Source organism: Ruditapes philippinarum, unplaced genomic scaffold (genome assembly GCF_026571515.1).
Source record: "Ruditapes philippinarum isolate M1 unplaced genomic scaffold, ASM2657151v2 ctg603_1_1_1_1, whole genome shotgun sequence".
NCBI lineage: Eukaryota > Metazoa > Mollusca > Bivalvia > Venerida > Veneridae > Ruditapes > Ruditapes philippinarum.
Window position 1 is genome coordinate 293,892 of NW_026866219.1, and position 14,163 is coordinate 308,054.

Genomic DNA, 14,163 nt, shown 5'->3' on the forward strand with positions numbered 1-14,163 from the left:
CTCTGACAGAGAAAGAAAGGCAGATAACAGAGCTTAGGGAGAGAACTGTGAGAAAATAGAACATCTGAAAAGAGAACATGCTCAGGAAAAGTCACGACAGGAACAAGATAACACCACGGCTTTACAAGAGAATCTATCTCTCATACCAACAAATCAACGGTTAAAGCCAAGTCGGAACAAGTAGAAATGTTACAGGTATAGCTTGCAAAATGTCATGGTTCAGAACTGTATATTATTTAGTGGAGAAGATGTTTAAGCCCGGTCTGACTGCACATCTTCTCCCTTAATTAGGGAACAGTTCTAAACCATGATATACTCCCCCATAATATTGATATTCGTCCTCGTATTTCTCAGGGTTACAGAGTAATGTGAATTAAACTCTGAGCAATATGCAGTCACAGTGCCAAACACTGACCACCAATATCATATTAGTAGCTGTTTATGCCTGTTGAGGACATAAACACATGCCTTGATAATTCAAATAGATGAAGATATCTGGTGTTACCCAAAGAAATATATTTATCAAAGTGTGTGAGATTGTTTGTCCAGGAAGTTTGTAAAAACTGTCAGAGGTCCAGCATGCAAATGAGGTCTACAAATATCTGTAAATAGTTGATAGGATGTAAAGGTGATGAAATGGAAATAATATAGGGTGGTGGCTTGTATATTGGACTGTAAAGAAATAAACACATAAATAACTAAACAGTTACACAAGATATGAACAAATACAATGACAAAATGGTCCATAAAATGATATTCGTAATAAAACTAATATCAACAACATGACACATGCTTATTTTTGACAATCACAATTTATCTGTATGCCATCATTTACATAGAATACAAAAAGAATTTCATCCTCTAAATACTTTTGCTTTAACCCTTCTTATAAATATTTAACTTGACATTTACGTGTATAATTTTACATTTCAGAAAGAGATATGTAATTTAAAACAGATTATAGAAACACAGAAACAGAATCTTAATGGTAAAATCAAGAAGTCAGCTCTAGAATATAAACAACAAATGTAAGTACCAAATGTTGGAAGTAGCCTAATGGTTAAGTAGAGGATTGGAGCCTAAACGTTAAAACCATGTTTCCTTTGTTTCCTTTTATGACATCAGTACTGGCTAGTTTAAGTCAATTCAAAGTTTTAGAGATTTCTATATTAGAATTTAAAAAGGTATAGTTACAAACAGTAAAGGGTTTGGTCACAGTACATAGATGTCCATGCTGGCCTGGTTATATGTTGATAGCAAAGGCTGTTCACTTTCATTTACTCTAAATACCGGTATATTTATATACACCATGTATCTTATATATTACAGTGAAAACATTGAAGAAGAGAAGGATAAACTTCAGTTATTAAATCAACAATTATCTACAGATCTTGACTCATGCAGGGAACATATTGCCAGCAAAAATAAAGAAATCCTTAAGGTATACAATAACCAAAAGTAACTGATTTTAAAATGTGCTATCAATGCTGGCCTCCTGTCCTTTGGAAATATATCAGTTCTAATTATTAGTGAAGTAGATAATAATTTTTATCATTGTCAGATACAAATTTGATTTAGCCCCACCCAGCTTTAGTGCTTTGTATTACTTCCCTCAATGTTTGGTTTTCTGATTGTGCCAACAGTTGTTCAACTATTCACCACCTACGTCCCCCAAACAAATTATCATTGCAAAACCGGAGAGTCTGAATTTTGACTTAGGGATTATGACATTGTGTTTATGACCAGTTTGTGTTTTCTTGTTTGATACCAGTGACTTCAGTAGGTTATCTCAAGTGTGATTTATATAAGCTTCAAATTTTTTTTTCAATTGAAGTAAAATTATTATGTTTAAATTTATCGAATATGAGTTATTGCCTTTAGTTATGTTATTATCAATGTTATACTGTTTTGTAACTATAGCTACAAGAGGAGATATTGGTGCTAGAGGATAATGTTAGAGAATGTAAGGTTAAACAGAAACATGCCGAGGATATGTTAAAGATAGAAGCTGACAAACAAATGGAGCTACATGCTAGGTACATTGTATATTCATTTCTTTTCTGTTCCTCTTACAGCATTTCCAAATATATAAACATATCGTCAGACTTCATTGTCTGTTTGTTATGTTTGAAAGCTTAACATGTGAAATTCATGTATATTTTTCTGTTTAATTGTTAACAGGCATGAATGTATATTTTGTTTCAGATCTAAAAACACGTGTTCAAGTTTTTTGGTGTGTTTTATTTCTTTAATAATATTGACTTAATGGAGACGAAGGCCAAAATTTAATGAGAGCCAGCTTTTTAGTTGTTCACATTAATTTTAACAATTTATATCAAACTTGAAATATAATTTGCCTCCTGATGTTTCCTCATTTGTCATGTCACGTACGTTGATAGTTTTTTCCTGAAATTTAAATATACCTGTTTGATCTGTTAATTGTAAGATACTTTGTCAATAAAACTATATAACATAGCAAATATAATAAGTGCCATTATTTGTGAAGGTTCCATGTGTTTGGTATTGAAGCACATTTTGAAATTTTTTTGTTACATCAAATATATATGAGCCGTGTCATGACAAAACCAACATAATGGGTTTGCGACCAGCATGGATCTAGACCAGCCTGCTCGTCCGCGCAGTCTGATCAGGATCCATGCTGTTCGCTTACAGACTCTATAACAAGTAAAGAAACTGCTAGCGAACAGCATGGATCCTGATCAGACTGTGCGGATGCGCAGGCTGGTCTGGATCCATGCTGGTCGCAAACCCATTATGTTGGTTTTGTCATGACACGGCTCATATCTTGAAAGTCATGTTTTGTTATATATCTAGCTTGGAAATGGAAGAAAAATGGTAAGCAATTAGCAACTGGGGATATCTGCCACTGCATTTTCTTTTTATGCCCCCACAATGTGGGAGCATATAGCGTTGCACTTGTCCGTCCGTCAGTCCGTCCGTCCGTACGTCCCGAAATCTTGTGAACGCAACTCCTCTTAAACCGGATGGCAGATTTTGCTTAAACTTACAGGGATGAACAACCTTAATGTGTAGATGGTAGTAAAGGAAGGAATTTTCGCTGCGACCAAATTTAACAGAATTATGGCCCTTTGTTGATTTTTTCACTAGATACTATGTAGAAATTTTGTGAACGCAACTCCTCTTAAACCAGATGGCAGATTTTGCTTAAACTTACAGGGATGAACAACCTTAATGTGTAGATGGCAGTAAAGGAAGGAATTTTTGCTGCGACCAAATTTAACAGAATTATGGCCCTTTGTTGATTTTTTCACTATATACTATGTAGAAATTTTGTGAACGCAACTCCTCTTAAACCGGATGGCAGATTTTGCCTAAACTTACAGGGATGAACAACCTTAAGGTGTAGATGGTAGTAAAGGAAGGAATTTTCGCTGCGACCAAATTTTACAGAATTATGGCCCTTTGTTGATTTTTTCACTATATACTATGTAGAAATTTTGTGAATGCAACTCTTCTTAAACCAGATGGCAGATTTTGCTTAAACTTCCAGGGATGAACAACCTTAATGTGTAGGTGGTAGTAAAGGAAGGAATTTTTGCTGCGACCAAATTTAACAGAATTATGGCCCTTTGTTGATTTTTCACTATATACTATATAGAAATTTTGTGAACGCAACTCCTCTTAAACCGGATGGCAGATTTTGCTTAAACTTCCAGGGATGAAGAACCTTAAGGTGTAGATGGTAGTAAAGGAAGGAATTTTTGCTGCGACCAAATTTAACAGAATTATGGCCCTTTGTTGATTTTTTCATTATATACTATGTAGAAATTTTGTGAACGCAACTCCTCTTAAACCGGATGGCAGATTTTGCTTAAACTTACAGGGATTAACAACCTTAATGTGTAGATGGTAGTAAAGGAAGGAATTTTTGCTGCGACCAAATTTAACAGAATTATGGCCCTTTGTTGATTTTTAGTTTTCAGCTTGTGGCACATGTAGTCCAAAAAATATTTATCTAGAGTCATAAGATTGACAGAACAGTGGCGTGTGGGGGCATCCGTGTCCTATGGACACATTTCTAGTTTTATAAATAGAAGAACTTTTTAGCTTTTCCGAGAGTATGGGTGTAATCAAATACAGTTTTTAGAAGTAAGGTTTCTCATGATTTTGATTTAGTAAACAACAAATAATATTCCATGCTGACTGATAAATTGAATTGAATAATTATAATATAACCACAAAAAACTTGTTACTTTCTATTACAAAACTTGTTTAAATTTTAGGAGTAAAATTGGTATAAAAATCTTAGTTTTTAATGATATTTAGAAAAATCGACAAAAATTTAGCTGTTGTTTTACTACATATATAATACAGGCTTCAGCTTGAAGAGAAGTGGTGAAGATTTAGAAATGTGGTGCTCAAATATAAAACAGCACAAAGTTTTTTTTTACTGATTGAAGTCATACACATTAAACTAACTTGCACTTGTGTGGAACTTTCTTGTTTTTTGTTGACTCAATTTTTGGGTGTTCATATTTTTATAGAAAAAAAGGTCATTTTAGACAAAAATACACACCATTGCATTCATTATAAATATATATTATATTATATAGAGTGTGGCTAAGATTGAAGTGTTACCATTATTTTTTCTGTGTGTATATTATACATTTACAGGTATTTAAAAATTATGACAGAGAAAACTGATTTTGAAAGGATGGGTATAATTATGGGATCAAACCTGTACAAACTTTATAATTTATTCTGAACACAGTGTGCACTCCCATGTCCGGATCATTGTGCCTGAAATAATGTTCAATACATTGCAGCCCTTCCTTGACCAGTAAAGAATGAAAACCTTTATACAACTGTGATAGAGGAAGTGTAACCTGAAACATGAACCAAATATTTTACTTTTTTTTCAAAGGTTTTATAGCAATTTGTAAAGCTGTTCTGTAATTTTAGCTATTACAATAGTCATATTTTATGGGCTAGGGATTTAGTTACTATGGTTGATCTTACATTTATTTTCAATTTCTTATAATATCTAGCATCTTGTAATTAAAAAGTCTTAAAATAACAATTGACTATTTCAAAATTTAAAGGAGGACTTTAACAATATTTAAACATATTTTTGAAAACCAGTTTTCAGCCCTGCAAAAAATCAATAAAAAAGGACAAAATATAACCGTTAAGAAATTCATGAAATAAATAGAACATTTGTTTGTTTGGCATATCAAATAATATTTAGCTCACAAACACCAATATTAATATTTCATTTTTGGATATGCCACTTTATTAAATAATGCATCTGGTGTTCTAAACTTTGTTTTTCTTTATGCAAAACAAACAAAAATGTATATCTGTAGAATTTAATGTCATTTATTTTAATTATATACCTGTTAAAACATAATATTCAAAATATTTTTTCACATGAACAGGTTTGAAGCACAGGAGGAAGAATTGAAAAGATTACGTAATTTTCTAGCTAGGAAAGTAGAACAGTCAGGTGACTCGGATAAAACCATGTGGTAAGTTACCTTGTGATTTGTATTTTAGTATTATACATTCACTTACATGATCTTTTGTTTCTTAACGTGATTCAAAATAGGTACATACACAGTATAAAACAATTGCAATATATATTCCATGGTCAGATTGAAGGTTTTTATATACTGAAATTTCAGAAACATTTACTGTTAAATGTATAGGTTACCATTGTTATTGTTAGATGTATTTGGTAACCATTATTATTGTTAAATGTATGTGTAACCATTATTACAGGCAGGAGATGAATCGAGTAATTCAAGATCTGAGTCGTCAAATGACTACACATCTAGACTCAACAAGGGGTGGAGACAAAGAGAAGAGTCCCGAGTCCCTTGTATCTAGGTTACGAAAACAGGTAGCTGAAGTTCAGGGTGAACTAAGTACAGAGAAATCCCTACATCAGATCACTAAGACATCGTTAGTGGCGCTAGAAGAAGATTGTCAAAGGTTACGTAAACAGTTACATCATTATCGGAGACGTGATCCACCTTCCGGAGAAAAGTAAGTAAAATATCTTGTCTATGTAATGTTAATGGAAATCTACTTAAATACGAGGCTTTAAAATGTTTTACTATATAAATCTTGTCTATGTAATATTAATTAAATCAACGTTAATATGAGGCTTTGAAAGGTTTGCTATATAAATTTAAAGAGGAAAATCTGTCACTGTCTTCAGATTTTGTTTTTACACTTCAGGAGACTTTCTCTTACTTATTTTTGTTTTTACTACTCTGGAGAAATCTCCACATAAATAAGAGGCTTTCTTGGCAGAGTGGTTTAAACATGTATATATTTTAAGGGCGGTTTGTCCTATTCTTCTTTAGGTTTAAATACCTTATGGAAGGTGTTGCTAGTTTTACACTTGAAATAGGGACTCAGCTCATCCATAAAGCTGGAAACTTACCATAATAATGTATGAGTGTCAGTTTGACCTTTAAATAAAAATATTATATGACATATTCATTTCTTGGTATGTTTATTAAGTTTAGAGAGTACACCAACTATGCCAGTTGTAAACAGGTAACAGAATAAAACACCTTGTTCTTAACATTTGTCTTATATTATATACCTGATGTAATAAACTAAAACATGACACAATAGTTAAAGCATGGTCCTGTTTTATCAAAAGTTGATATTTAACAACAAACAACTTATTAAAAACTGATATTAAAAGTTCATAATTTACATTAAAAAAAATGCCTATTTAATCACATTTATAGCACATTTAATTGTAATGTTAATATGGAAAGCTAGTATGTTATTCAGACAGTTTTTGATGTATTTAATTTCTAAAATTATTACCCTTTTGAGAGCAATTGATGGCACTAAGTTTTGTGTGGCCAGGAACATTTAGAAATTTCTAATTATCCATTATATACTGAACGCCACTTGTTTTCACTTTTAATGACATATTAATATTCACATGTTACATTGTTCATGTTATTTATTAAATGTAACTTAAACCCTAATCGTTATTATATAAAACTTAAAACTCACAATACTCACTTCGTAACAGATACTTTAACTTTGTATTATTATAAGAAATAAGTGAAAAATATATTTATCTTAAAAAAGATACTTATAATGTTCTCTTTTATGAATTTGTTTTTTAAAAATCAGTATATTTTTACGAAAATTACTTTGTTATGTAAAAATCACTTTGTTTCTTACGTTAATTATTTGTTAGTGAAAGTCAGTATATTTTATGAAAATAACTTTGTTATGTAAAAATCAGTATATTTTATTTAAATGACTTATTTATGTAAAAATCAGAATATTTATTTGAAATTTTCTTTAAGTTTATTATATCATAATTCTCAGCCATTATAGATTTGTGATGACTGTAACCCTGAAATTGTGTTACAAATTAATAAAGAATTCATTTTGAGTTAAAATATGTGTAACAGTTGCTTTGTTTTTCTTCTTCTTCTTTTTACAAGCTAGCCGAACCAACACATGTTTAGGTGAAGTTTTATATATATTCACTAGAAATTATAGAATAAATTAAAATTATAATTAATTCTAAAAAAACATCTTTTATTTTCCACAGAAAACACAAAAACAGAATGGAAGCAATCAATGCTATAATTGCCAGGTCACAGTCCCAGGCGCAAGCTCTTCTGTCTTCAGGCGGTTACTTTGATGACAGTATGGTCAGCCCTAGAGTCCGCACACACCAGGCCAGTACCAGAGTTGGATTTCACAGTCCACGTCATGCAGACTCCCCGGACAATTCCTACTGCGAAGATTTGTCCGTTGCTAGTTTACCACCAATGCATTATGGGCTTCCGTCCTCAAAATCATAGTATAGCTTGTGCATTTTGAACTGTATAGTAGCATATAGCTAGTACATACTGAATTGTACAGTAGAGTATAGCTAGTGCATACATGAACTGCACAGTATAGTATAGCTACTGTACAGTAATATGGTCATCAAGTTTAGTTAATGGATATTGAAATGTCTTGATTAATAAGTTATTTAGTTGGTGCATATAATACACAAGTATTACAGTTCAGTGTGTTTAATTAATTTTATGCAAGACAAATACTGTGTACATTACCATTGTAGTTTTTCACAATTCATACAGTATAGACTTATCTCTATGGAATATTGTAAAAGTATAGCCTATACATACTGAACTGTCATAAAACATTGTATTAAACCTTACTATGCATTATTTCTACAGCAGCTGATTACAAATTTGTATGATATTTTAAGAGAATATAACTGCCAGTATTTTATTTTGATATTGTCAGTCATATGATATTATATAGTTTAATAGAAGCTGTAACTAGAAAAACATACAGAATATATAAATGATTATATCTTTTTATACGTTTTATAAAAGTATTTACTGCAGAAATTAGTCACAAACATTCCGTCCTTGAAATTGCTTTACATTACTAAATTTTCATAATCATTAAATTATAATCAAAACCACAATACCAGGAGAAATTTATAGATTTAGTGATATATTGACTGTATTTTATGTTTGTTACCATGGCAATGTATTATTCCTATGTTATTTTAGTTGTAGTTGTCCGTCCATGATATTAACTTTTATCTACATAATCATACATGTCTATATTATTGTATTTATCACAAATCTTGTATGTAATGATGTTTGTTTTCATTGATGTGATATAGTTTATATTTCACACTTAGGCTACAAAATATTAAAATATTCTCAAATAAAAAAAGTTATAGGGCCAATAAAGGGAGATGTCATAGGAAAATGTGAAAACCAAACACATTTTCTATTCATGCTATTATTTGGGCAACAAGTGTTCAATACATGTAACCCTCCCTTTGATGCCAGATTGAAATAAACTTAAATATTATTATTGCAATGAGGTACCTATATGTTAGAGTTTACAAAATAAATCAATGTTTAGTTAAGTATTACTTTGAATAAAAAAAGGAATTTGAATTATAGATATTTATTAAGTTAGAAAACAGATGATTAATATAAAAATAAAAATATTAGTAAGAAAACAATACAGAATTTATCCATTAGCACTGCATAAATCACCTAAAAACAACAAGACTCCACTTTTATTTAAAGGAACATGCCTACTCTTATATTTTTATCATACTATATGATGTTATCTGCAATATTTGAATGTCTGAAGATTAAGAAACTAAAATATCTGGGCATTTTTTGCAATATATTGAAATAAAGCAGTAATAAATATGTGTTCATTACCATTCAAGTCATTCTTTTCATACATTACGACAGCAATCAGTCTCATTCTAGACTGGGTCTGTCACAAACTTTTTCATGATGATTTGGTTCTAAATGATTATGTTCTAAATGATAATGTATAATTTGTATAAGTTTTTCACTGTCTATACTCAAATACATGGATTTTCATGCTGTTGTTGTTGTGTTTTTGCTGTTGTTCTATCTTTTAGGGGGGGGGGGGGGGGGGGTGGAAAATTAAGCATTTACTTGCAGAAAAAAGACAATATGACAAAAATGTACGAGTATTGATTGATAAAGTTATAATAGTTAATGACTGATATAATATTTGTAATCTCACATAAAACCCAACAAACAAACAATGCTATATGTACATTAAAACCTATTTTATCTGTCCATATAAATCCAGCTGATTTAATGTATTATATGTTATGTATATTGTATGTTTAATTTCTACACGTTTCTGTGATACACGTTTTAAGCACACACCAAAAATGCATTTGGATTATTTTTAAAGATATGTTTTGAAACATATTTATCTTATTTTAATTGTATGATAGTGTGATATATTTCTTATCTGTGATTTTGAATCTGTTTTGAATTTTTATTTATAAACATCCAGATATTTATTGAAAAAAATTGTAGCCATAAACGAATATTACTGATTTTTGAAGATGAAAAATAGTTAAAGATCCTGTAACTCAATTTTTTATGGTTTTATAACATTTACATGATTCTCAAATGAAGATTCATCAATATAGTAAGTTCCTAAAAGCATTTTTTGTAAAGCTATTACCGAATTTACATTTCATGTAAGTAAAGGGAGCTGATTAGAAATTCATTTTCTGTAAAATCTTAGCCAAAATTCTCAGTAAGAAACGAATGCATATATTTCAATGATTATACATAATGCGAATAAACATTTGCAGTAAATATTTAACATATTCTTGGATGTTTGAAAATTGTTTTAGAAGCATAATTATATACATACTTAAAATTTCACTTAAATGTTGATACATCCTGAAATACTACATACAGGATTTTTAAAACATACTAACATCCTGTGAGGCAAATATATCTATCCGGGTTATTTTTTATCAATATTCAAGACTTGTTTTGTTAATTCCTACATTATCAGGTCCGTATTTCAAGCAGTGAGAAAAGTTGAGGACACTGTCTTTTTGACAGCTCTTGTTTAAAAAGCGTGTTAATATTGAAATACAACAAAAAATCGAGCAGGCAAAAATGTACTTATGACATTTATTAAATAAAAGTTTTAGTAGGATGTAAAAATGTTGTAATTTGAGAACAGAATGATGTTGAATAGATGTTTTCTTCTTTTTAATGTAGTATAATGTACATATATGTTATTGTTTTCAATGTATTTAAAAACTTAGTTCAATAGAGAAAGAGTTAAGTGAAGAGGTAACAGATAACGTGATTAGTGAAATCAAAATGATATTTTTTATCTCATGTGTAATTTTGCTCCCCAGCTAATACATGAAGTAACATATGAGGAAAACTCTTAAATATCAAAGAAAATAATACAGAATCCCAGTTATTTAGCAAGGTAATTAAACTTCCAGTCCTGTTTACATTGTACGAAATGGTAACTTTATTCACTCAAAACCATAAACCATGAAACTCTCGTAGTAAGATTAAGTAACTCAGAAATGAAATTATTCTTTCTTACAGATAATATAAACCAATACCTGTGCTATATAACATTATAAAAAATTTATATACAAATTACAGCATTAAACTGACTCGAATTCTTGCCAGTATGGTAGTTCTGTTAGTTGTTGTATGTATGTTGGTTGTCTATTTTTCACATGATAAATAAAGTAAAATTCTGAATTATTTCATTTTTCAAACGTATTTCCATATACATGTAGTATAACAAATGGATTTTATAATATTTGTACAAGTTTATATGTTGCTCTTTGTCTATTTTCACATTTAAAATTATAGCAAAATGCTGAATCATTCCATTTTCATTTATTGCAAAACTCTTTTCCATATAGTAGATATTAATTGTATTTTATGATATATGTACCAGTATTTAACTGTAATTCTATTATGCAAAGCTGAATAAAGCATTAACTGAAAGAAATCTGTGTTGATATATTGTGATGTGTCCCAAAAACTGAAGACAGAAGTCTATCTATTTGTCATATAGTGACATTCCAGCTTTACTGGCGGAGGAAGACCTCAGTCACCCTTCTGTGCATTATTTCAGGCACGAGCCACTAAAGATCTTTATTCGTGCCAAACAACTTGAATAGCAGGTTTCAAACTTATTTAACAAGCCCTATATCAAAGTTCTCTTTTCGATTGTCGCGGTCAAAGGTCCCATAAGCTTTGATCTATAAATACCAATGTTCTTGACAAAAAGTGGTGAAATATAAAACCATATTCATATTTCATGAATAATGTACTGAACATGTATCTTGTTAATTTATGACAAATTGTATACATAATTAGCATGATAAACAAACTTGTTAACACAATTGTAAACACCACAAAATGATGGGCATATTCTCCACATTGCAATTTATGCATATTTAAAATTTCATTACATTTACCAAAGTAACTCTTGAATTACCACAGTATAAACTCTTAGCCGATTCAATTTTAATTATTGTCATAACTATCACAATTTAATAAAAATGAATTGATGTGCATATTCTCAATATAAACATCTATGCACGTTTTAATTTTTCAACCTTAGTGAAAATATTCCTTGCATTTCAAATCTTCACAGGAATACTATTTGTTACAAATGTATATAATGTCATATAAGTCAACAGTGGTATCTTTACTGCACTTTTAGGTGTATGCCAGATTAAATGGGGTCTGGTTTCCTGTAAAATTCATTTTGGGACATTAAATGTGGCTGTAATATTGTTTTTCTTGCTATAATCTCCTTCCAAAAGACTTTAAATACTCTGAAAATACTTTATGGTATTTAAATGAAGGTGGAATACAGAAAAATAATCATCTCACAGGTTACTGGCACTTGATATTAAGTAAATCATATAACAGGCATGGTCATTGTACTAGTTACTTCCCCTGAAATAGGGTCTTTTTTAAATATTTGATTAAATACAAAGTAACCGCAGTATTCACTTTTTGAAGTTAACGTTTAATGCGAAATACTCCATATTTTAAGAAAATAAAAGGAAACGCGGATCACATAAAAAATCTTAAGGGGGCAGGGGACATATTCGAATGATGGCCCCGGTCAAATTTTTTAATAACTCAGACATGGTGTTTTGAAGGTACTGATAACTTCTGATATTTCTCTGTCATTGTAATTCTTTCTTGTTTGTGTGTAGGAAATGAGATATATTTTTGGGTTTTAACCCGAAACTAAACATTTTGGTAGCTTTGTATGTATTTCTGACTCTCCGAATGGAGGTGAAAAAGTTAAAAATCAAGCTTTGACAGTTGGCGCCAAACAAGTAAGAAATTTCAGATTAATTTTGTGAAAAATCTAAACGTATGACAGACACTTTATTTGTCATTTCTGAAAATGCCATAGCTTGCACTGCGTGTTACTGATATTTTTAAAGGAATCGGGCGGATTCTGGAGTATGTTGCACCAGGTACGTATATTAACAATAATATACGTACCTGGCTGCACCTTCATGAAGATTGCCCATATTGGTATATTTTAGGTGTGATTTTGGCTGGGTTGGGGTAAATATAAATTGCTGTCAGTCATTTTTTGAAGGAGCAATGAATGCAAACTATTATTTTCTTCAATGTATGTCATATATCATTGAATAATGCTGTGCAACTGGTTATCTGCCTGTGAAACAGATTTTGAAATATTTGGAATTGTGTTTCTGGTCACACTGAAATACAAAATTTTTCATTTTTAGGTCCCCTCCCCCCTTAAACAACTATTACTAATGCCTATAGGTTATCTCCCTTTCATTAACCGGCCATTTGCATTTGTGCTTTTTAACGCACAGAAACGTTTAGAACTTTACATACAAAAGCGTACGAATAAAGTCTCAGAAGCACAGGGACCCAGCACAGTGTTGGGATAGTGTAAGAAAGTAATTTAAAAAAAAAAAAATATTGTATATAGACCAACTTAAACCGTGCAACCTGTCAACACTCGATTTTCTACGTGTAAAAACGCAATTCCAGGACATGTCATTATACCAACCCGCAATAAATCGATAAAACAAAACAAAATAAATAACTTACCGCTGGAAATTGTTCCAAAGCCAATCAATTATAGCAAACATTCATTTCTTTTTAATTCTCTTCCGACAAAATATTTTTTGAAGCCATGATACAAACTCGGCAACGGTTGTAAGACATCGTTTGATTGGACGATTCTGTGACCCAGCAATGCTTTGTATTTTAATCAACCAATGATATAATCCGTTTCAAATTGGTCACGTGATAGCCAATGGACTTTCATTTTCACATTCAGGAATTAATTGTTTACAGACGCTATAAAAAATTTAAAAATCAATTTCCGGCGGTAAGTTGTTTCTTTTGTTTTGTATTATCGATTTATTGCGGGTTGATATAATGTCATGGTTTGGAATAGCGTTTTTACACGTAGAATCGAGTGGGGACAGGTTGCACGGTTTTGTCCTTCCTAGCAAAAATACGATGTGTCATCCGAAATATCGGTTTGTTGTTCAAAAACGGTTTAAGTTGGGACAGTAATGTTATTGTCAACGTCTAGTGATGTCATTTAGCTGAAAGTTGATATATAGCTTTATATGATTTACGCAAGAATGACTTTGCAATTTTGACTTATACTGGACTAGGGGCGTTCGGCCGATTTGGCGAGTTCAACCCCTTGTCTATATATTATATATAAAGTATAATTTTTTTTCTAGAATTACTTTTTTACACTATCCCAACACTGTGCCGGGTCCCTTTGCTCAGAAGAGGTTAG

The 14,163-nt window shown here is 30.9% G+C and overlaps 1 protein-coding gene across 1 annotated transcript; it reads left to right on the forward strand.

Moving 5' to 3' along the window:
- The first annotated feature begins 8 nt into the window (after positions 1 to 8).
- LOC132731774 (myosin-10-like) lies at positions 9 to 8,354 on the forward strand. Its single transcript, XM_060718029.1, has 7 exons — positions 9 to 195; positions 934 to 1,028; positions 1,330 to 1,441; positions 1,921 to 2,036; positions 5,421 to 5,510; positions 5,764 to 6,030; positions 7,580 to 8,354. The coding sequence occupies exons 1-7, from the start codon at positions 187 to 189 to the stop codon at positions 7,833 to 7,835; spliced, it is 945 nt and encodes a 314-aa protein (XP_060574012.1). The 5' UTR covers positions 9 to 186; the 3' UTR covers positions 7,836 to 8,354.
- The last annotated feature ends 5,809 nt before the right edge of the window (positions 8,355 to 14,163 follow it).